Genomic DNA, 23,216 nt, shown 5'->3' on the forward strand with positions numbered 1-23,216 from the left:
GAAACTTGAGGCAGACGGAAGTGCCCATAATCACCCAGTTAGCAAATGGTGGAGATGGGATTTGAACTCAGGTCTTTCTCACTCTAGTAACCTCACTACTGTGTCCATGTCTCTTTGGTGATTTGTATGGTCTTGCAAAACATACAAAGCAGCACAGTTTGACAATATACAACGGGCTTCTCTCAAGTCAATGCCCATCTCTGGGCCTCAGTTTCTTTACCTGTAAAATGAATGGGTTGACCTCGATAGCCTCCACAACCCCTTCTAGTTATCCCAACACTTCGCAGAACTTAAATAACTAGGGATGTTAATATCCCTAATTAACATGGCTCATTTAAATAAACTAGGGAAACTCTGGTCCCTAGGAGACATACACACAACGGATGTAAAGGGAGCGGGGCCAGTTAAGCCCCTAGACTACACGTGGCCGACCCATCTTCAAGGTTCTTTTGCAGGGGGTGGTTATGATTAAACTGCGGGACCCAGGGCAACCTCCGTGTGCGGCCTCACTGGGAGGTAGCGGCCCACCGGCACGGGCCCCAGCCCAGTCGAGGTTCTCTGGACTCCTCGCACGCGCCTGCGCAGACACCAGGAGGGCGCGGCTCCTCCAGGCTCCCCGCCCCCGCCCCCGCCCCGCAGCGGCTTCCAGGCTAGAGGGCGCTCTGGAGGAGGCTGACCCGCCCCGCCTGCTCTCACCTCGCCTCTTCTCCGGCTCTCTCACTCTACGGCCGCTCCCCGGTCCCCTGCCCGACTGCCTTGACCTGCCAGTCCCCCACAGTTTGGGGAGCAACCCCTTGGGCCTGCCCTGGGGAGTAGCTGTTCTGCTCCCACCCCAGCTCCCGGATCTGGAGCCCGAGCAATGAGACGGCTCCGCTGGGGGCGCGCGACTACACTCCTGGTTACCCCAGCAACGAGCCTCCCTTTGGAACCCTCCCCTTCCCAGCCTGACTCTAACCCCGCCCCCTCCTGCCCCGCCCCGGCCCGGCCCGGCCCGGCCCCCCGCTGTGCGCTTCTTACCTATGGAGCTGAGTCTGGGCAGGGCTAAGTACAGGGCTAGGAGGTCCTGAAGGAACCGGGGTGCCGGAGGCAGGCCCCTGGCTGGCGAGAAATGGATGGCAACCCTAGACCACAGGATTCAGGGTTTGCCTTGGGGAGGAAACTGAGACCCTCAATTTTGGGGAAGGGATTTTAAAGGGAGCTGCGCAGAGCGGGGTCCGACTCCCAACCCAGGGCGTTTTAGGCCTCTTACGCTACCTTGGAAGGTTTCGTCGGATCATGTAGACTCTTAGAGCTTGGAGAAGGGACCCGAAACTCGATCCAATCCAATCCCCACCTTCCCCACCATCCAATCAAATGGGGAAACCGAGGCCCAGACTCCGGAGGCGTCGTGTTCCAAGTTACAGAAGACACCAAGTACCAAAGCGAGAATTTTGAACTCGGATCAACCAATCTATCAATCAACCACCGAGCAGTTACACTTCGTCTCCCCGGGAGACTAAGAAAGTCCCTGCCCTGCAGGTGGAATCTAATCAAATTCAACAAGTGTTTGTCGTTGGGGGCTCCTGAGCTGTGGCTTCGAGGGGATGTGGACCCGCAGGGCATTCTGAACAAGCTGTTGCTTTTTTCAGAGGAAAGCGGGGACTCAGGTGCTTCTTTGTATCTTCCCCAGCACCTAGAACCATGATAATGTATACATGGTAAAGATGTTAGATTGGATTGAATTGAAACATTAACTTTGAAAGGCTTGGTTTTGAATATCAGCTTTGTTACTTAGTATTATTATTATTTTTAATCATTGTATTGCATAGTTAGGGAGCCTGGTGCAGTGAGGTACTCAATAGTGACTGGCTCCCTCAATAACATTTTTAGGCGATTTCTGCTCTATGATGCTATTTACACAGTTTATTTGTTAAAACTTGAATATGTTTATAATACTTCAAAGGGTTTTAAAAGATTTTAGCAGAGACCTTATAGTAAGAAAGGTTTCTAAAGAAGAATTCTATGAATCCTAATGATCTTGCCCTTACTTGGGATTTTTGAAAAACAAACATTGCAAGTCCCTTCCACCTTGACATTTTCCCTGAGAAGTTTGCCTTCTCTGGGTACTTTATTTTGTAGAGCAGCAACACAAGCATAGTTGGAAAAGATGGATTTTCCTTGAACGTTCTCAGGCTTAGCCAATGAAGGCAAAATTGAAATTTCACAAATAGGTATAAATTTCCTTTGACTTGGACATTTTTCCATTAAAAATATTTAAGATGTTTTATATTTAAACAGTTTGAATTGTATGACCTTAGGTGAGCTGGGGAGACTGGGTAGGAATTGAACTGAAGGACTTAAGGTCCCGTAATTTAACCCCTTTGGTTTAAAAATGAAGAAACAGATGTAGAGACGTATAAGGGCCCTGCCCAAGGTCATAAGATGATATGTATAGTGCTGCAGAAGTGCTGCAGAATTTGAATAGAAAAAAAAAAAGGGTTGTAGCACTGTGATTAACATTTGGAGCACACTTAATTTGCTCCAAAAAAAGGCAACTCTCATATTTCTTCTTGTTTTTAAGTTTTTAAAATAGGAAGCTAAAACAGTGTTTCCTAAACTGTGTTTTGCAATGATGTAAATAAAGATTCCTTGAGAAAATATCAAATTTTGTTCATTTTTTTAAAGACAAACTCTGCCTCTGTATAACTTTCTCAAATCAGCTGATGAAGCCACAAGTGATGGGAATTAGATTGCTGTGCCAAGCCACAGACCTCCCTCCCTTCTTCCAGACTAGGATGGGTTAGGGAGGAAGACTTGTTGACAGGAGCTGGCATCCTCAAAGAGGTGTAGGCAGAGACAGAAGACATAGTCCACCCTCTTCCTCCTAACAGTCATATGACATCACACACACACACACACACACACACACACACACACACACACACACACACACATTCTTGACCTCTCCAGAATTATAAAGGAGAAAGTGAAGAAGAGGAGCCATTTCAGCACCAACCTTCACTTTGTGGTTTACTTTTACCAAGACACCAGTCTATCGTCTGAGTTGGAACTCTGGCTAATACACTCAGAGCGGCCTGTGGGCTTGACCTCATAGCTTTTCATTTATGGATTTGTTAATACATTTCAAATGCTAAAGTATTCTGTGGCTAAATTAGTTTGAATTACACGAGGCAAAGAATATAACAGATGGTTTTGAAAGGAAAGCATTTCATTAAAGAAGCCTGGTTTCTTCTGGATTAGAACTCAGAAAAGGAAATAGATTAGAGAGTACACATTGAAACAAGCTGCATTAAAAGCAGCAATTTTATTCAATTCAGTTATGTCTTTATGTAATAGAGACATTCTTGTGAAAGTTGCCTATAAATATAATTTCATAAATGGAATGATACTTTCCCAGTAATTTACATTATAATTTCTAACATTCAAACAGAAAAAAAATTTTTTGCTCCAAATACATAATTTTTATAATTATTTGTAAAGGTACTTTTCAAAATAATGTTTAGTAGAAAAATCTAATTATCTAATAAATCAAGAATCACAGCACTCAAAGATATTAAATATAGTAAGTGCCACAGTACCAGAAACCAGACTCTGGCAGTATGATAGGAGAGGGAGAAATTTGTTCTCTACTTCTCACCCCATCCACATTCCTCCCATCTTCTGTTGGGATCAATGATCTTACCACAACTGCAAGACAAACTACAGAATTCACTTGCAAAATAATAATAATAAGACGATGATGATGATGGTGGTGGTAGTTGTGGTGATGATGTGAGGATGACAAAAATAAGTCATGCTTTGTAGGAAGTGAGGTTCACACTGGTAGATAGCATTGACCCCCCCCCCCCATTAGTTTCTTTGCTTTTGTGGTGGACGTACTACTTCTTAGTTCATCTATTCCCAGCAGGGTAACTACTGGACCAAAGGCAAGACAAAAAAAGAAAATTAGAAAAATGGAAAACACCAGTAAAGATTGATTAGAGAAATAAAACTTATTAGACTCTAAAGTCTAATTTTGAGCCCCGAGAGTGGGAATCAAGAGACTTAGGTTTAAATCCTAGTTTTAACTGTTACCAACTGTGTTACTTTAAGTCACTTCATCTTTTTGAACCTCAATTTCCTTCTCCATAAAATGAAGAATTTAATTCTGTTTGAATTGATTACAATCCTTCCATGATAAAATAATGAGCCATTTATTAGGAAGCTAGCAGGTACAGCAGGTAGAGGGCTGGGATTCAGAGTCAAGAAGGTTTGAGTTCAAAATTCTATCTCAGAGACTTTCTTCCTCTTCCAACCTTAGTTTTCTCATTGATAAAATAAGAATACTAACACCTCCCTTATAAAATTGTGTGAATCAAATTAGATAACTTGTAAAATGCTTTGCAAACCTTAAAACACCATAAAAACACTAGCTATTATTAAACATAGGTGTGAAGCTAAGACTGAGATATACAAATTTCAAATCTGGAAACATTTTTTGAGTTTCTTTTAAAAAAAAACCCAACAACAACAAAGCCTCATATTTCTTCCCCAGCATCCTGGTAATACAAATTCATGTAGACATTCATATGGCCACAATTAAATAAAGTCATGGAGAGTTTCCTGTGGGAACCATCTGTCAAAATCTGTGCTATGTCTAGCTGCAGAATTGTAAGGAGAGGCTTTATGAGTATTGTATGCTGCTTTAATTCTACTCCATGGTCATGGACTTATAGATCTTGTCTCAACCAAGCACTAATCTAACCTGAATGTCATCAAAACTCTTTAGTCTATAGACTAGCTCTTTTAAAATCATTTTTCTAGATGGCAATAATTAAAAACGATCATATTCTTCCCATTTACATTGTATTAGTTGTTGTATACAGTTCTCCTGGTTCTGCTTACTTCACTCTGTCTCAGTCCCTATAAGTCCCTGAAGGCACCTCCTCCCATCTGGGTCTAATTGCTGAGTTTAGTTAGCCTAACCTCTGTCTCTAACTGAAGAGTGTATTTTTAGGGTCCCCAAACTTTTTCCTTCTCTTTATTACTTGGAGCACCCAGTGGCAAGCCAGAACTCAGGGATAAGAAGAAATTTAGAAAATTTACCAAGACCCTTTGCATGGAATGACTATGAAGAGATAAACCTGTTATTCAGAAGCCACAAATGACAATTGGCCATTACTTGAGTCATATTATATGCATGTCTTATGATAAAATTTTTCATTTGCCTGAAATCTTTTTAATTTTACACTAATGCAGATTTTCTTCTTTCTGAAGTCCATGTAGATATGAATCTACCCTCTTCTGAGTTGGTAAAGTTTCAGTTGCCAGTGACCTGACAATGGTTTATGGGATTGCAGTAATCTTTGGAGCATGCTAGATAGGAAACTGTCCAAGATTCATAAATTCCATATTGAAAACTCAGGTACAGCCTGAGATTTCAAACAGAATTTAACAAGGTGCCATGTAAATAGACAAAATTTTCATTAAGAAACAACCTTTACAGACTCATAGTTCCAATGCTGGAAGGTTATTGAGTCCAACCCATTCATTTTTCAATGAAATAACCGCAACCCAGAAAATCACGTAGGTAAATAAGTAGCAGGGTTAGAATTCAAACCCAGGTTCTCTGAGGCCAAATCCAGCATGCTTTCACTCTTACCTCACTTCAAAGGAACCAGTGCCTTGTGCTGGTAAGCATTCACTCAGTACATTTTTGTTGAGTAATGTATTTTGATTCATTTTTCTGTTCTTAAAAAAATGTTGCTTTTCTCTAGCATTTAATAAGAATGTATGTGTAGAACCCATATAAGATTGCACACCATCTGGGGGAGGGAAGGGGAGAAAATTTAAGACTTATGGAAGTGATTGTTGAAAACTGAAAACAAATTAATTTAATAATAAAAAATGTTTCTTGAAAAAAATCAGAAATCTTTCATATTTGAAATTGGGTGGGGAGAAGGAAAGAACTTTAAAGGCACCTCATACTTGTCCATGGATATTCAAAAGGACAAAGGGCACTTTTATTCCTCCATTAAATCCATACCAGATTTTTTGAGTGTAGGCTGGTCTACAACACGGTTTGTTCCCCTCCTGGCCCAGTTTCTGAGTTGTCAGATGCAGTACTCCCACTCCCCAGCTTTGGTCCACCCTCCCTTTCCAGTTCCCTTTTGTACCTAACTTCTCCTGTTAGAATGAGGGCAGGGACTATCTTCCTTTTTTGTCTGCAATCCCAGTGCTTACCATAGTTCCTGGTATATGGAAAACACTTTAAAAAATGCTTGTTGACTTGGTACCTCCTAAAGTACAATTTATTATTCTCTAGCAAAGTTACCTGTGATGAAAGTATTTTCAAAGAAAGAAATTATGTTAAAAGGAGAAAACTGGAGCCTGTATTGAAAGAGAGGTACTTCTCATGCTAATCTTGCTTTGGAGGAAAACAATTACTCAATGACTGCACCTGGCATACTTCATACTTAAAAAAGACCCAGCAAGGCAAAGACATTTAGAGATATTTCATTTATTGTGGATGCATTTTCAGAATATATTGTTTGTATTGTAGCTATCAGTTGTCAATGAAAACTCCGAAGTGTTTATAAAATGGCAGATTCACAGAAAATGCTAGGCAACTTGCAGTCTCACCTCTTAGAATTAACAGATGCATTTATTTTCTAACATGTAAACAACAAAACCACGTTTTTTTGTTTTCTTTTTTAAAGAAGATTAAAACAAAATAATGGAAGTGAAATCCTACCTAAACCATATTACAACCAATTATTGGAGCATAATTCAGGATTGATACACTGTATATTTTATTCTCAATTTTATCTCTGATAGGAGAATATTATTTATTTGAAGGGAGAATTTTAATTTAAATATTCAATATCAAGTTAACTCAGGGTAGGTCTCTTTTTGGACTTAATTCATTCTTTCCACTTCATTTTTATGGAATCTGTGGGAACTCAGGTGCTGCATGCAAAGTCAAGCTCATTGTCTTATATATCTTTCTATCTTCTTTTTTAAAAATGAGTGGATGATTATTTTAGAGTCTTGGATGCTCAGTTTTCCCCCCTTCCCAATCTACTAGTCTGAAATCCTGAGCTGTTCTTGGTTGAACTGGAAGGAAATAGGTTCTGCTGCTGTCAGGGGGTTCTTTTTTTGTATGCATGTACCTGCAGCCAACTACACCTGGGAATGGGGAAAATTACAGATTTGGAAACTCCTACAGCTTGTCAGGAGCTTGAAACTAAGCCTGGCTTACTCTGTTAAGTCAACCCAGAGGTGAGTGTGTTTGTGTACTTTACCCAAATACATTGCTATTCAATCAGGAACCATTTGCCAGAGTCCCATTTTTCTTCTATTATGAAGAATAAACATTTGCTGTTTTAAGAAAGACTTTATCCTTTAATTATAAGTACATGTAAAAAGAGTCATTGGACAAAGATTCTTGGGGAGGTGGGGTGAGGATGGAAAAGTTTCCAAAACCGGAAATTCATACATATTTGTGAAATTTCAACTCATCTTCGTTGGCTAAGAACTGAGAAAGTTTAAGGAAAACAACATAGTTTAAACAAATTATTATTTTGTTAAGAGAAAATTATTTGGGCCCTAAGTACTCACATTTGTTAATTGTTCTTTAAAACCCAGTTTATTTCAAGTTAGTCTTTATACACACACCTGAGACCAATCTGCAAGAATTTATAGGTTTTCTTTTTTAAAATGAGTCTTATTATTATATAATTTTAGGGCTGGAAAGGACCTTAGAAAACATGTCCAACTTATAATGGGAGCTCCACTTGTAAAAAGGAGTGGACCTTGAAAAGGGGGGCATATTTTCGTATAATTCACACTGTACTTAGAATTACCTTGAATTATGGTAGTTTATATAAATTAACTAATGTGTTTTATAGAAATCACTGACCTACGTTGGCTCCTCTAACTTTTCTTTTTTCATTGCTTTATCTTCCCTTTTATCAAAGGTCATCTGACATTTAAAATTTTCAGATCTCCTGCCATGCTTCTAATGGCAATTGTGAAATATTAATATAACAGTTGTGATTTTTTTATTTTTTAAAGCTGTGATATTGGCTAGTTATGTAGGTTTATTACTATATATAATATTCTAGCACATATTAAAGCATCCTACCATTAGTAGTGCTTGGCGCTAAATTTTGTAAAGCTATGTTTGTGTATATATGTATGCACACTTATGCATACATATATATTCTAAATTGCAGTCCATGTTACTATTCACTACCGAAGAAATCCACAAAACCACCAACCTTAAGAAATTAGTACCACTGTCAGCTAACATAATAATCCAACTTAGATATTAACTTAACTAGAATGGAAAAAGTGATACTTTAGAAGTATAAAACAAACAAAAAAAGACAAATTAATGCTGCAGTATCTCAAATCTGACATGGGCAACTTACAGAAAATATTACAATTGTCAACTAAAATTATTTCTTCCATGCCTTATTCTAAAGTGCAGAAACAATGACTTCTGTATTTCAAAAGTAGCAACTGTTTATTTTTCTATGGATACTGCACACATTCCTTAGGCATTTTTCAACTTGAATATATTTTGGTTGACTTCTGATGCAGCTAAAATCACTGTTCAGACATAGAGTTATGACTCTCAGTAGAAAAGTCTATATTTCACAGCATGGGTTTCTTTAGAAATAGGCTCCTGTGCAAAGGCAGTACTTTTACCTTGAATGTCTCTAGAATGTGATTATTAAATACAGTGCTAATATACATGGGTTTAACTGGGATAATGCAAAATAAACCAAAAAAAAAAAAAAGAACCCACATTTTAGTAAATCAACATAAATATAAAACAGAACAATTGAGCACTTTTGAGTTGAGCTGGTCCAGCGTCTTGAGCAGGTACCTAGTGTTCTTTCTCTAGCTGTCTCAAACCTGCTAAGAGAAAAGACCTTTAAAATGGTGAACCACAGCCTTAAACCTATGTGTTAATTCTCAACAAGAAAATAAATTTATAGATGGAGGGTGGGCAGTTTATGACTTTAGTGCCATTGACTGGTACCTGAAATAACTGTTAATAATTGTTGGTGGGCCTTCCTTCTACATCTGTGTTCTTCTTTTTTGGGGGGAGTGGAGGATCCTTATTGCTTATCAGTTCTTTTTAAATTCTACTTTATTTTCTTCTTCTTTTCTTCCTTTCCTCATGTCTATTGCCCTGATGGCACTCAAAGCCAGAACCTTTCTCTAGAACTATGGTTGGCAGTATTGTTGCTGATGGTGGTATAAGAGATGTTTTTGAGCTGTTCTTAAAATGGTAGAGTTTGGTTTGGGTGTCCTCCAATCTCCCCTTTCAATTCTTACTCCTACGTTTTAGTCTAAAGCCCCACTCCTAAATCACTCCACCCAAGTACCACTAGTACTTCTTGATTTCAGCTGCCCATCAGCTAATCATGGTTGATTATTACTGATTGTTAAACAATTGGAATTTGCAGTAAGTGAGGTTGAAAGAGGAACTAGTGATGATGGACAAGTTTTTAAGAAGGAATGATAGGATGACATCTGAAGTGGGAATGAAATTGCCCATATGCATAAGGAGGCCAATCTGGAACAAGATGATTTATAGCATTATTGTAGAAAGGCAGAGAAGCTGGGAGATAGCTGGTAAAAGCCCATTCTGCTACTGTCCCATTATTTCCTGACCATTTATTTGCTCTACTTCCTGGATAAGAGTTCTCTCTCAGATGTGCCCAATTACACTTGTGTAGATGGAATAGACCAGGCCACCTCATAATAGCAGCTTTTTGAAGGAATGGCCTATAAATTGCTCTTAATCTCCATCACCCAGGAAATATAGATATCTCAGATTCAGTTAGAAGGGACCTTAGAGGTCATCTCTTCCAATCTCCTCATTTTCCAAATAAGGAAATTGAGACTTAAAAAGTGTCAGTGACTTGTCTAAGGCACTAAGAGGCAGACCCAGGTTTTGAACTCAGGTCTTTGACTCTAGATCCAGGACTTTTTCTCCTCAAGTTTTTGACTTTAAGCATTGGTTCATAATTTTTTTTCCCCCTACTTTCCCCTCTATTGGACTATATTATAGCAGAAATAGGTGAATTGACAATTAAAAGTTGAATTAGCACACAGTAGGAGAGAAGAGTGCTTAATATATCCTTACTATATTCCAAGGAACTCTTTCTGCAATCTGAGAGCCCCTAAAATATAGTCCAGGGTTCCTATCTGCAAAATGGGGACATGTTTTGGTCCAAAGAACAACAAACAGTAAGAAATAAACCTTCACTCTAGTCATTGGGTTTGAGGGTTTGTCTTTTTGTAGCTGTAGAACTACCACAGGGATAAGACTTATTAGGTAACTCTGAATTACCCACAGTACCTATGGCATCCAAATACTTTATTTTAGGTTCATGTTTCAAAATCAATTCTTTGCCTTAGGAAAAACTACAGGCAACCAGTCTGACAACAATTTTGCTAATAGCAAAGAATGGTTGTTCATACAAGTCTGTTAATTCTTCTGCCTGTTTTTCTATGTCCCTATGTAGTCTGATCCTGGCATTCAGAAAAAAACCAAAACTGATCATGAAATGGAAGCTTTCCCATGAGTGATTACACAAGAAATTACCTTAGCAGGTGAAGTGACCTTATCCACAGATTGCTTTTCCCAGAGATTGCGCTTTCCTGATACGTCACCTGGCCTTAAGTCCTGTTAAAAACAAAGGAAGCAGATTAGACAAAAGTTCATATAACCATGTCTATACCTCATTTCTGAATTAGGTATTTTTCAGTTGATTTAATTTTTTCAGTGATATGAAATAGGTATTTACTGAATAGTTTGTGCTAAAAATCCAAACTGACCATTGACCCATCCCAAAACTGACCATTTCCAAGTACTTTGTTTTTTGTTTTCCCATCATGCAGATGTGGCCTTTGTCTTTCAGATAAAGTACTAGGATAGACATCAGAACACCTGAGTTATAATCCTGGCCTGATCACTGATTTCCTGTGTGACTTTGGGAAGTCACTTAAATGGTCTGCCTCAGTTTGTCTGAGGCAGACATATAGCATGGGGATATAAGAAGAAACTAAATAACTCAACTTTTCACGATCTGTGTTTATGGAATAAAACATGGCAGAGTTTAACTAAAATATATATATATTCAGTATGCATTTGCCTTCTAAAAGACTTGAGTTTTCCTTAAACCAATATTAAAAGCAGTTTATAACCCCTAAATGGGCAAAGAGCAAAAGTCAGAATAGGAAGAACAGGAAGATAAGCTAAAGATATACAAGATGGCATGGAGAAGAGGGTCTATGAACACACATTTGCTACAGAAAATACGCAAGGTTGGATAATCCACATATGGATAATGGAGAATTTACTATAGACTTTAGGAAGAAGGACAACAAATTGTATAATTATAATAACCTGGTATATATTGAACTAAACGTGAATTTTGCTATGAAAAATAGCACAAAATTTGTGCTAAACACAAATTTGTTTTTCTTCTCAGAGCCTACCTAAATGATTCTTAATAAGAAAGTACTTTTACAAAAACTATTCACTTTAGTGAAACCGTGATGTCTATCTTGACAAACCCTTCTTATGCAGCAATGAGAGCTCTAAAGAGTCAATTTCATTCCTTAGTACCAGGTCAAATCAATATGTTACTTCAAAAATTCATGGGTCATTGATTTTATTGGCTTAGATGTTTCTTCCAACAATTCAGAAGTTGCCAGTGTAATCCTGGGCAAGTGGGTTAAATTCTCTGAGTTGTGGTTTCCTTATCTGAAAAATGAACTTGGAGATCTCTTTTGTCAAGATATTAGGAGACACCCTATTTTCCAGAGTTAAGGCCCAGCAAGCAAACTGTGCCCTGAGATTGGCATAACAACAATCCTTTGTGCTCACCCTCTGAATGATCTCACATAATTATTTTATTGCTCTGACCAAGTGTTCTCTGAGCTCAGACAAGCACTGGACAGTTCTGGTCATGAAGACCAGCTAAGAATCAAACTCGTCTTGTTATTGGTGTTACCCTTCATTGCAGGGCTACAGCTTACTGTGTAGTCATTGGTATAAACATTGAGATCTCCCCCCACTAGGGAGGGGGCTCTGGCACATGTATGCTTGCTTGCAAACCATTTCCCTCACTTTGAAATTAAACTTCTGTTTGATTCCTGACTCTCCTGTCTCTAGCCTGTTCTGTTTGGCTCTGACCATCCACTGGTTAGAGGTGGGTTCTACATGGTTGACACTTTTTAACTCAAAACCAGTGATACTGTGACCCTATGCCTTTGTAGGTGGTCCTCCTGAGTTGCTGGAAGTCAAACATTTCAGTGATGAGTTTTTCCAGATTTTAGCAGGCTGAACTTTGGTCACCAGACACACAACCCATTTCTGGATCTATACTTGAAACCATTATGGCTTAGTTAAGATCCGCCCAAGTTATAGTCTTGCTAATAGAGCCTTCAAGAACTGATATCACTTCTGGGTCACTATGAGTAGACTTGAGAGAGGAAATAAATGTTATTATCCTGCAATGTTTTTCTAGGACTCACTGGTTTCACATGTCACTATTCTAGGCAGGTTAGACCTGGCTAAGGATCTCATTGGGTTTTTGAATTTTAGCAACAGCACATTTCCCTGATATCCAAGAAAGCTACAACTATTTAATTTGGCAGCATCAAGCAACGAGTACAAATTGTTTCTGAAAGAGTTTCCCCAGACCCTTTGCCAATCTGACAAGGTAACTGTTGCCAAGTTGTCCTGAAGGCGTCTTTAGAGTTTTGGAAATTAGACTAAATGACATGTTGATACTAGGTTTGGAAAGTGGCTTGCTTTAAGCTTGGGTGATTCATCGAAGGCTTGTCTTTCATACCAATGTTTTTCTGTCCTTAAATACTTTTTGTAAGCCTTTCACTCAACAGAATCTTAAGTTATTTTCAGCTTGCATTCTCAGTACAGGTTGTTAATATGTATATTTTAAGTCTGACAAGGGATAGGGCAAAGGAAGGCAATGGCAACATTTTGGCAATTTGCTCATCATGTTACCGGATAACATTGTCTAAAGCACAGAAAGAAGTTGGTATTTTTAAGTCAAAGTGGAAATGTAAATGGATTTACCTGACCTGGCTTTACATTTTTAAAGAAAGACTCATTCCTGAAGAGCAGAAGAAGAAATGAAGGCATCAGAAGCAGGTTTTCCAATCAAGCAGAGATCAAAGAGTGAAGAGGAAGAGGAGTCAGCTGACAGAGTTGGTTGATTTTTTTTAAAGAAAAAAGAGAGATGGGTTAGTGTTGGATTTGTTTTCTAATGAGAATTTGAGACATAAAGAAGAAACAAGACAACCAAAGCAGATACATTTAGAATGGAATTCCATTTGCAAAACTACATGACATTGTATACATTCTATTCGCAAGCAGTAAGAGAAACACCCAAATGGGGAATCCAGTGGGCATTAATTCAGGTCTGGAAAGATTTTACACTTTTCTTTTTGGAAGGAGAACCAATAATGACAGATGTTGAGCAAAATCTTTTAGAGAACTCTTAATTCTTACTAGATCAAAGGCTGGCATTTACATATTGTATCTAGAGCAGGGTAGTTTTGTTGTGCTCTTTTCTGTCTTGGAATCTCTGGCTTTTTCCAAAGCTTAGCCAATGAATCACCTCAATTAATCAACAAACATTTACTTACTATGTGTCAAATACTGTGCTAAGGCACTAGAAATGCAAATACAAAAGTTAGACAGTCCCTGCCTGCAAGGATCTTATACCTTCCATGGGAACCCTTTCCTGTTCCCCTTTGCTTAGTTCTCATTGTCTCTGTCTCTCTCTTTCTCTCCTCAAAGATATAACAGTCTGTCTATTTTAGCTTTCCAACAGAATGGAAGCTCCTGGAGGACAGATGCTGGCTTTTTTTTTTTTGCATTCCTAGTACCTACTACAGTACTTTGCATATAGTAGGCGCTTAATAAATATTTGTTGGATTGTATTGTATGTTTTCATGAAGGAAATTGCCTTATATTCTTATCAGATAATTTTTTAGCAGTAGGCTCTTTAATCCCGGTGTTTCTTTTTTTTCTTGCTAATTGGACTATTATTGGATGGGCATCAATTGGAGTATTATAATCTCTCTAAAAACTTAGCATCATCCTTGTCCTTATCGGAATTCCTGGAAACATATGCCTCTGAATGCATACCCATTTAGGAGGAAGCATTAAAAGACATCTTGGAACCAATCACCTCAGTTCTAGGATTGAAATTCACCTATCAGTGTCTCCTGTTCACTAGGGATGATCCTGCTGTCTGACCCCTGAAGATGTGAGGGGAAAAAATAAATGTTTAACAATTAAAAATAAAATTGAATTTAAAAATAAAGAAGTCGGTGTGAGTTAAGGTACAGTAACAACTCTACAGAAACTGGGACATAGTCTCAAGGAAGGAAAGGATACTTTGAAGAATAAAACAGTGGCCATGTTTACCTCTACTTGTTCAACTTGTTCAATAACAGGTCTAACTAATCAATTGTGAATAGGAAGGGAAGGAGACAATCTTCTGTTTATCAGGAAATGATTTTTTAGGCAGAAACTTCATTATTGCTTTGTAAACTGATTTCTTCTGGCTTTTTGATTGGGAGAGGCATGGTGTTGGACTAGAAATAAGGAAGATCTGAGTTCAAATTTAGCCTCTGGAGCTAGCTACGTTAAGGTCTAAAAGAAAGAATACTTGATTTAGAGCTTTTGGTTTTAGTTTAGAGGGCCTGGATTCAAATTTACCACTAATACATGCGGGAGCTTGAGCAAATTACTACTTCTCTAGACTTTTGCTTTGTTATCTACAAAATGAGGAAGGTTTAGACTAGATAATCTTTTAGGTCCCTTCCAATTCTAAATCTGTGATCCTTTGAACATGGGGAAATCACTTATGAACTGAGATAAAGAAGTGTTGTGAACTTGATTTGTGGAAAGAATTCTCAAACCAATGAAGTCACAAATGTTAGTTACCATGACCACTTGCAGTGGTTCTCTGTTGGGGATGCAAATATCATTTTATATTCTGACAAGATATTCCATACAAGGGAGCAACTGGTTTTGATCTATCTTTAATTATCAAGACAGAAGATGATCAGCTCATCAATTTGATACTAATGAATAATACAGAAGAGTAATCATTTATATGTGTAATGTGCTGAGGCATGATTACATCATCCTAGGCTATGCTTTTGAGTAAAAAAACTAATACTTCAAGAGTCTGTGATTTTACTGGGATGAATACTCATTTCAGTAATATAAATGGCAACCTTTCTAAGGCTTACTGGCTATGACTCAAAATGTCATCACTAGCAGATGGCCAGCTTTTCTAAGTGGCAATGAGGCTCCTCAGACGTTGACCAACCTTCAGACTGAATTTCTGGGTATATACTCAAAGATTTTTTAGTTCAGTAGGACTTGTCAGAGCCTGTGCTTTGCTGGCATAGTCCTCAAGAACCCAGGGTTACCTTCATGCTTTGATGAGGCAATAGAATATGAAGAAAACTTTCTTCCCATCCCATCTGGGAAGGTGCTAAAACATGGTATCTTGGGCACAGAGGAGACCATACCCCACCAGAAACTCTCTCAGTTCAGATTCTTTCCTCAGATAAATCAGACAGGTGTTTCTAGTATGATCCCATCCAATCATCACCAGGGGACCAGGACAAGCCAACACAGACATCTTGCCATCTCTCCTGACACTGTCTATTTCCTTTCACTGGGAGTAACTACACGGAATTTCAGAGCCCTGACTTCCCCACCACTTTCCAAGGGGAGTTAATGCATTTATTTTTAGGGCTAGTTCTGAGGAAGACCCGCTAGTATTAGAGGTTGAGTCAGTCTTTGCCTCAGCCCTCTATCTAGCCTGTCCCAGTTTAATCTCACCTAGCCATGCACCAGAAAATTAGGGTCTACTCAGAGTGAGTATCTTGTCATTTCCCCAGCTGCTCTTGTGTATTCATTTTCATCCCACAACACCTTGTTTTTCTTTTACCTCTTACTCAGGGACCAATAATCAAATCATATTAACATTGCTACTGGCAAGGGTATGGCACTATGTACCATGTACCAAGGGTATGTACCACTGTTCTGTACAGGTCTATGCATAATTCCTGAGACTGAAACTTACTTCTCTGGCCACCACTCATCCATCCTGCTGTATTTGGGGTAGAATGTAAACTCTGTGATCAGGGAATATCTCACTTATTGTATTTCTATACTTAGAACCTTTATCAGTGCCTGACCCATATTAGGTGCCTAATACATGTTTGTTGATTACAGATTTTCGATAGCTATGTCTGGATTTTCTATATAATTATTTCTCGTACGACAGTAGGAAGGAGACTGGAGTAGCTGACAACGGTGTCTCAATAATACTTTGAAGACATGATCTCTTGCTTTGATGCCTTTCCTTTCACATCTTTGAACTACAGCTTGCTCTTTAGTATGCTTGCTCAAGATTCCAAAAGGGCTCCTAACCCAGAGATTACATGGAAATTTTTTTGCTCCAGGCCCAAATGAACCCTCAAGACAACTGTGTAGGAGGTAGGAAGAGCTTTCCTCCTTTCCTCTCTCTGGCCTAGGTCACTCTGTGACTTAGAGCTCGCTGCAGAGGAGAATACAGTCTAGTGTGGAGAGCTAGACAAAGTGGAGGGAGTGGGGGCAGGGCAGGCAGGTGGCCTGTGGCTGTTGTGGAGGACAGGAGCTAAATGTTAGCCTCTTCCTTTGACTATTATTCTTTCCAACAAGATGCTAAACTTTGCAATTATTTCATTTGATCCTCACAACAACCTTGGGTGGTAGGCACAATTATTATTTGCATTTTACAGATAAGGAAACTGACGCAAGCTGAGGCTAAATGATTTGCTCAAGGTCATACTGGCTGTGTGACCTTGAGCAAGGCATGCCAACTCTCTGGGCCTCAGTTTCCTTCTCAAGGGAATAGTACACTAAGAATCCTTTCCGGTTCTAAATTCTAAAAATCTCATGACCAGTATCCTTAAGGCTGTAGCTGAGGTCCTCTGGTACCTGATAATTTATTAGAAGAAAATAGAATCACTTTGTTCTTTCCCCTATCAAATTAAATTGTCTTCTTTTCCTCTAACCTGCTTGAAAAAGAGAAAGTGTAAAGAAATTCACCAAAACTTGTAAGCTGCACTTACAGAAGGTTTAGGAGCAGGTGACTTGTTGCCTTCTGGAGTTTTAGTTAGCCATTCATTGATGCGGCTGGAAACCCCCACTTTCAAGCCAGCTGTTTCCTGTGAAAGAGGGTTAAGCACACAATGTTTAAGATACTTAAAATGGACATAACCTTGGTTTCTGACTAAGTCTGGAGTATTCTGTGTGTGGCTACTTAGCTGGGGATTAGTGGGAAAGTCTTGGAGAAGAGAGAAATTCCTTTTTCAGGAGTCACATGTGGTTCCAGACTCTCTTCCAGACTTAGTCTAGACCCATTAAGGGAGGTGGGAGGAAAGAGGGAGAAGGAGACAGAGAGAGAGATAGAGACAAGAAGACAGAAAGAGAGACAGGAACACAGAGACACAGAGAGAGACACACTGGCTGCTGCAAACATGTAGGGGAAACTGGGTCCTTGACATGTCCCTGATTTCCTGCTTGCCTTCCCAGAGACTCTAGAGAATTTCCTTTTTGGCGAGATCTGGGCATTCTCTCCACTGATCTGCAGTCATGACTAAGCAGCAAGGTGTCCCAGGCTTGGCTGGAAACATACTCTATCTTCACTATAACCGAATGAAAAATTGTCAGAGTAGTGTCAATGTTTTTAAAGTCCCAATCTGGTATAGTGAGGGAGGAGAGCGCATGGGCAGGACTTATATGGATAACAACAGCATTTCCTTAGCACTTAAAGGTTGGCAAAGTGCTTTACACATATTATCTCATTTTATCTTCACAATAACCTGGGAGACAGGTGCTGTTATTATTATTCCCATTTTACAGAGAAGGCAACTGAGGCTGAGAGGTTCAGTAACTTGCATGGGGTCACATGGCCAATAAGCACCTGAGGCTACATTTGTACTCAGGTGTTCTTATCTCCGGGTCCAGTGCCCTATTCTTAGTGAACCTAGCAGCTCACCAGTAGACAGTTCAAATGTCTCAGTCACTAATTAGTGGGGATCACTTCATAGGTGGTACAGTGTATAGAGGGACAGGCTTAGAATCAGGAAGACTCATCTTCCTTAGTTCAAATCTGGCCTCAGACACTTACTAGCTCTGTGACCCTGGGCAAGTCACTTAACCTTGTTTGCCTCAGTTTCCTCTTCTGTAAAATGAACTGGAAAAGGAAATGGCAAATCACTCCAGTATCTTTGCCAAGAAAACCCCAAATGAGATCATGAAGAGTCAGAAACAACAACCTCTCTTGGCTTCAGTGTCTTCATCTATAAAATATCATTGAACTAGATAACCTCAAAGGTTTCTTTCAGCTCTCTGATCCCATGATTGTATCCCAATCATACAATGTTTATCTTTTCATACAACTATATCACATACTAGGTCTTGAATGCTACAAACTGTTCTATTGCACTTATATTATCTTGACTTTTTTCCCCTGCAGAGAGAGACTGCCAAACCTGGAAGTGTAATTTAAAGTGTTACAGTCAATATACATCATATAGTCTATATTGGTGAACGCATCCTTGGAGTTTGGTCATCGTGAAAAAAAACTTTTTAAAGGAATTCATTCATGAGAATTCTTTCTCTCTCTTGCTGGTACTATGACTGGCGCAATGATTAATGCTGAAAAATGAAACAAGGCACACAACTGATCAAACTCACTTTATTTGGTGTGCCTGTCCCAGTGGGGGAGGTGAACACGTTTCCTTTCTCCCACATGCTCTTGATGTTACGGACTCCTTCAGCAGGAACTGGTAGATCTGAGGCTGCTGGCTTAGTCGGTTTCGAAGTCTTTGTGCCCTGATGAGGGAGAATTATTTGAGTTCAGTGTGGATAAATTGACTTCCTGAAATTTACAGCTAGGATATCTTCTCCCTAAAAGTAATTGTTTTAAAATTCCTTCATCCTGAGACATCATCTGATCTAGCCCATATACCACTGGGGACTCCATTTCCTATATGGATGGCACTGGTTTAGTCTGGGCAACACATTCCCTCAGATTGCAGTTTTACCACAAAAAGACTCCTTCCACCAGTGGTGAAAAAGTATATGAGATAAATTTTAAAATTATATTCTTGACTGCATGGAATCATATTCCTTGCTTTATTCTGTCAACAGTTTCCATTTGGCAGGAATATATTTCATGAGTAGAATTTTCCCTTTATTTTTTGCAGTAAAATGTCTACTAAAAGAGAGGAGGGAGAGAAGAATTACATAAGTAAATTCAATAATTAGGACTCCACTGTTAAGTTAGGTACTTCTTTGGTGGGACCAGAACTATGATTTCATTTCACTTCAGCGAACTTGTGGTTAGGAAATTCCTTCTACTGCACACTGCAATTTATTGTCTTAAAGAGTTGCCTAGGACATGGAAAGATTAATTTGCTTAATCAAGACCATGTAACCAATCTGTGTCAGGGATAGGACTTGAATTTAGGCCTCCCTGACTCTAAGGCCTACTGCCTTGCCATCTTAAGGTACCTAGGGGACATGAAAACATCAGAAGTGATCTTTGACCACAAGAAGCTTACAATCATAGGAATTTTGAATTTGGGGTAATTAAAATCAATATGGACACCAGGCATAGACTACTTTGTTACAATTGTACATTTTTGTCACTAAATACATATGAACAAAGGTTTTATTAGGCAAACTAAGTATGAATACAACTGTAGGAGGCTTGGTTAAACTACTTAAGAAAATAATATGGTATGTTCAGGAAAGAGGACTAAATTTGGGAGTCAAGAGGTCTAGATTAAAATTTGGCTAAGCAGGAAAATGGGCCAATTAACTTTTTCTATGAGCCATAGTTTCTTCAGTTTTGAAACTGGAATAATTAAATGAAAATAAATAAGCTACCACAAAGGGTTGTTGTGAAAAAATAGTTTATAGCTCTCAAAATGTTAGTGAAATGTGAATGTGAATTACTATCATTACTATTATTATAAATGCTAATAATTACTATAATATTACTAATTACTATGAATTACTATTATTATAAATGCTAATAATATGAAGATGATGGTAATGATGATAATGACCTAAAGATATTAACTGAGTATATAAATCATAGTGCTAATTAGAAAAGGTATCTTAGCCATTCATTAAAAAATAAAATGTCCAGAGTAAGTAAGAGAGGAATTAGATTCATATGAACGCATGTATTTCTGGTCAGACCACAGATGTAGTATTATGTTCAGCTCTGGATTACACATTTTTGAAGGGAAACTAACAAATTCGAGTATGAGTAGAAGAGGGTGGGATCATGATGGTGAGAGACTGGTAAGCATGGCAGTGGAGGAAGAGTCGAAAGAATTGAGAATGTTTAGCCAGAAGACTAACGAATTTATAATTGCTGTCTTCAAATGTCTAAAATGTTTTTCATGTAAAAAAGAATTAAACTTTGCTTTACAATAGCGGGCAGAACTAGAACCAATAGTGAAAGATATAGTGGTGAATATTTATAGAAAACTATAATCATAAGTAAGAAAAACTTTCAAAAGATTATCCAAAATTGGAATGGTCTCTCTCAGGGTACAGAGTACTTCACAACACTGTAAGTATTTGTTCATGTAAAATCTAGAAACCATTTTTTGGGGGTGTTACATAATTGGGGTATAGTTTGAACTAAATGTCCTCTGGGGTCTCCTCCATACATAAATCCACAATTATAATTTTTGGGGGGGCTAACTACTACCTAAAATCAACTCAGATAGAAAGAAACAAAGCTATATTTACTTAAAATTATTTTGTAGTTCGTATTTTTCACTACTTCAGATGGGCTTTTCCTGCCATAGCCAAACATAAGAGTAAAAACCTTTTTAATAACTAAATCATTAACTGGATATTGGAAGTTATCACTGCTTCTACTGAGCCTCTCAACAAGTGTTTTTCCATTTACTCCATGTTTTTTTTTTTTTTCGCATCAGTAGGATGATCACTCTATTTGTTGGATGAACAAAAAAAATAATTTAGGACAAGAGTTACCTCAATTGCACTGGTGTATTGTTCCAGTCTGCTGTCAATCTTGGAGACAACTGCTGTAGGGTGACTTAACTTGGCACCACTGTTTAAAAAAAGAGAGGAGACAGTCTTACAGTATCCATATGGGCATCACTGCTCTCAGACAAACAATGAAATATACACATATATGTATACCTCTTCTGGACGGATTTATTCAAAAATTCTGCCCTTTCTTCTATCTAGAAGTAGAAAAAGTAAATGCAATTAATATTTGTTGCTATTTCCTTCACACTTAAAACATATTTCTTGTTCCTGCCACCATTCAACTCTTGATAAGAAAAAATACTTAAGACTGTTGGTGGGATTTAGGATAGATTTTTAAAGCAAACAATACAAAACTATACAAAACTGATTGTATCTTTTGACAGCGATTGATTGCTAAAACTTCATCCGAAAGATATCACGAAAAGGAAAAAAGGGCCTATTTGCACAAAAATCTTCAGAGGTGTTTTATTTTTAGTAGAAAATAATTGGGAAAAATTTGTATGTCCAATGATTAAAAAGTACTCAATCCAGGAACTGGATCAAGCTGGAGCCAGTTTGAACTATCCCTTTTTTTTTTCTTCAGTGTGAGCATTTATGTTTTGCAAATCAACAAATGCTACAAATCATGGCTTGATGTGTTGCTTTGTTGATTGTCTAGACTTAAGAAAGTAATGGAGAAAATATGAAGAATGCAGATTAAATTTTAAAGTGTGCTGTATATGCTTCCTCTCTTCTCCATCCCCCACCACTATCCTCCAGAAAGATGCTTGGACATGTACACTCTGGGCTTGTACAAATTATGTTATATTACTATAATGGATTTTTTTTTTTGGGTCTACTCTGATTTCTTTAGTACAAGGAATTTCCAGGGAAGAAGCTCCCTCCACCAATGCAGATAGATCATTATTCTGCAATTAAAAGTCTTGAAGAGTTGTCAAGGGCACTGAGAGAATAAATGCATTGCTCAGGGTCATACAGCCAGTACCTTTCAGTGACAGGACTTGAATCCAGGTCTTCCTGATTCCAAACCATTATATTATACTGCCTCTATATAGTACCTTATATTGTTCTCTAATTGTTTTTCACAGATTCGTCTTTTTTCTTTAACTAGATCACAAGTTCCTTGTAGGCGGGGACCAGACTTTATAATTCTTTTGGGTACCTCACCATGCTGGGCACATGCCTATTATAATCCTTGTTTTACCATACCATCTTATATTTATTTGTATAGCACTACAGTTTACAAAGCCTATTCCTGGATTTTAAACACAATGGGGACATTGAGAGTAACTGAGTCTTTTATGTCTTTATTTATCCCATAGCCATTTCTTGGAACCCATTAGTAGTGTCCCTGCAGAGGACTTTAGTGTACGCAGATACACACATCTCAGTAACATGATAGTTATCTTTAAATATCTGAAGGACCATCACATAGAAGAGGAAGCAGATTTGTTCCACATGACTCCAAAGATCACATTAGGAATAATATGTGAAAAGTGTAAAGATGCAAATTTCACTTGCTAAAATGGAAACTTCCCAATCATCAGACGGAGGATGTAAAGGAAACAAGGTAAAGGTTCTAATCTCTATGGACTTATTCATCAATAAATGTTTATTGAATTACATATTTATTTTTTCAGTACCAACTGTGGGCAAAGTTCTGTTCCGGGTACTCAATGGAAATTAATCATAGGTTTACAGAGTCAGAACAAGCAAGGTCTTTAAAGGCCATCTTCTCCAACACTCTCATTCTACAGATGAGGCCCAGAAAAATGTTATACAGAAAGAAAACCAGAGTCAGAATTTGAATTCTAGTCCTTTAATTTCAGTTCCTGTTTCCCTTTGATAGCTGTCTATAACAATGAGCCACTGCTTCCATGAGTGGAATGACTGTGAGCTCCTCTTCCTACTTTCCCAAAATTCCATCAGCTCTCTTTCCTTCTCTCACTAAATGACACTATTTCCTTCTGCCAATGAAACTGGCAAAGAGCAGAACAGATGGCCTATTTTCTTTTCTAAAGGTCCACATTAGATGTGGCTCTTATTTTTCCAGTTGTGGTGG

General features: G+C 38.3%; 2 protein-coding genes across 41 annotated transcripts in view; both read right to left on the minus strand.

Moving 5' to 3' along the window:
* Positions 1–6,375, minus strand: part of AGBL3 (AGBL carboxypeptidase 3) — a 136,256-nt gene extending 129,881 nt beyond the window's left edge. For 16 of the 24 annotated variants that reach the window (XR_011976838.1, XR_011976840.1, XR_011976841.1 and 13 more), the window contains exon 1: positions 697–918. The gene's annotated coding sequence lies outside the window, so the exon portion shown is untranslated. Of the gene's footprint in view, positions 1–696; positions 926–1,254 lie in introns of those variants that run through there. The other 8 variants (XR_011976839.1, XM_072652659.1, XM_072652660.1 and 5 more) reach the window with 5 other exon arrangements.
* A 108-nt stretch (positions 6,376–6,483) lies between these two features.
* CALD1 (caldesmon 1) overlaps positions 6,484–23,216 on the minus strand; it is a 268,202-nt gene continuing 251,469 nt past the window's right edge. For 14 of the 17 annotated variants that reach the window (XM_072652672.1, XM_072652680.1, XM_072652671.1 and 11 more), the window contains 6 exons: positions 21,305–21,348; positions 21,134–21,212; positions 18,809–18,946; positions 17,179–17,274; positions 10,607–10,687; positions 6,484–8,907 (listed from right to left, as the gene is read on the minus strand). In XM_072652672.1, coding sequence (XP_072508773.1) covers positions 8,899–8,907; positions 10,607–10,687; positions 17,179–17,274; positions 18,809–18,946; positions 21,134–21,212; positions 21,305–21,348 — 447 coding nt within the window. In that variant the 3' untranslated portion in view covers positions 6,484–8,898. The remainder of the gene's footprint in view (positions 8,908–10,606; positions 10,688–17,178; positions 17,275–18,808; positions 18,947–21,133; positions 21,213–21,304; positions 21,349–23,216) is intronic. The other 3 variants (XM_072652685.1, XM_072652677.1, XM_072652687.1) reach the window with 1 other exon arrangement.

The sequence above is a fragment of the Notamacropus eugenii genome, chromosome 3 (assembly GCF_028372415.1).
Source record: "Notamacropus eugenii isolate mMacEug1 chromosome 3, mMacEug1.pri_v2, whole genome shotgun sequence".
Lineage (NCBI taxonomy): Eukaryota > Metazoa > Chordata > Mammalia > Diprotodontia > Macropodidae > Notamacropus > Notamacropus eugenii.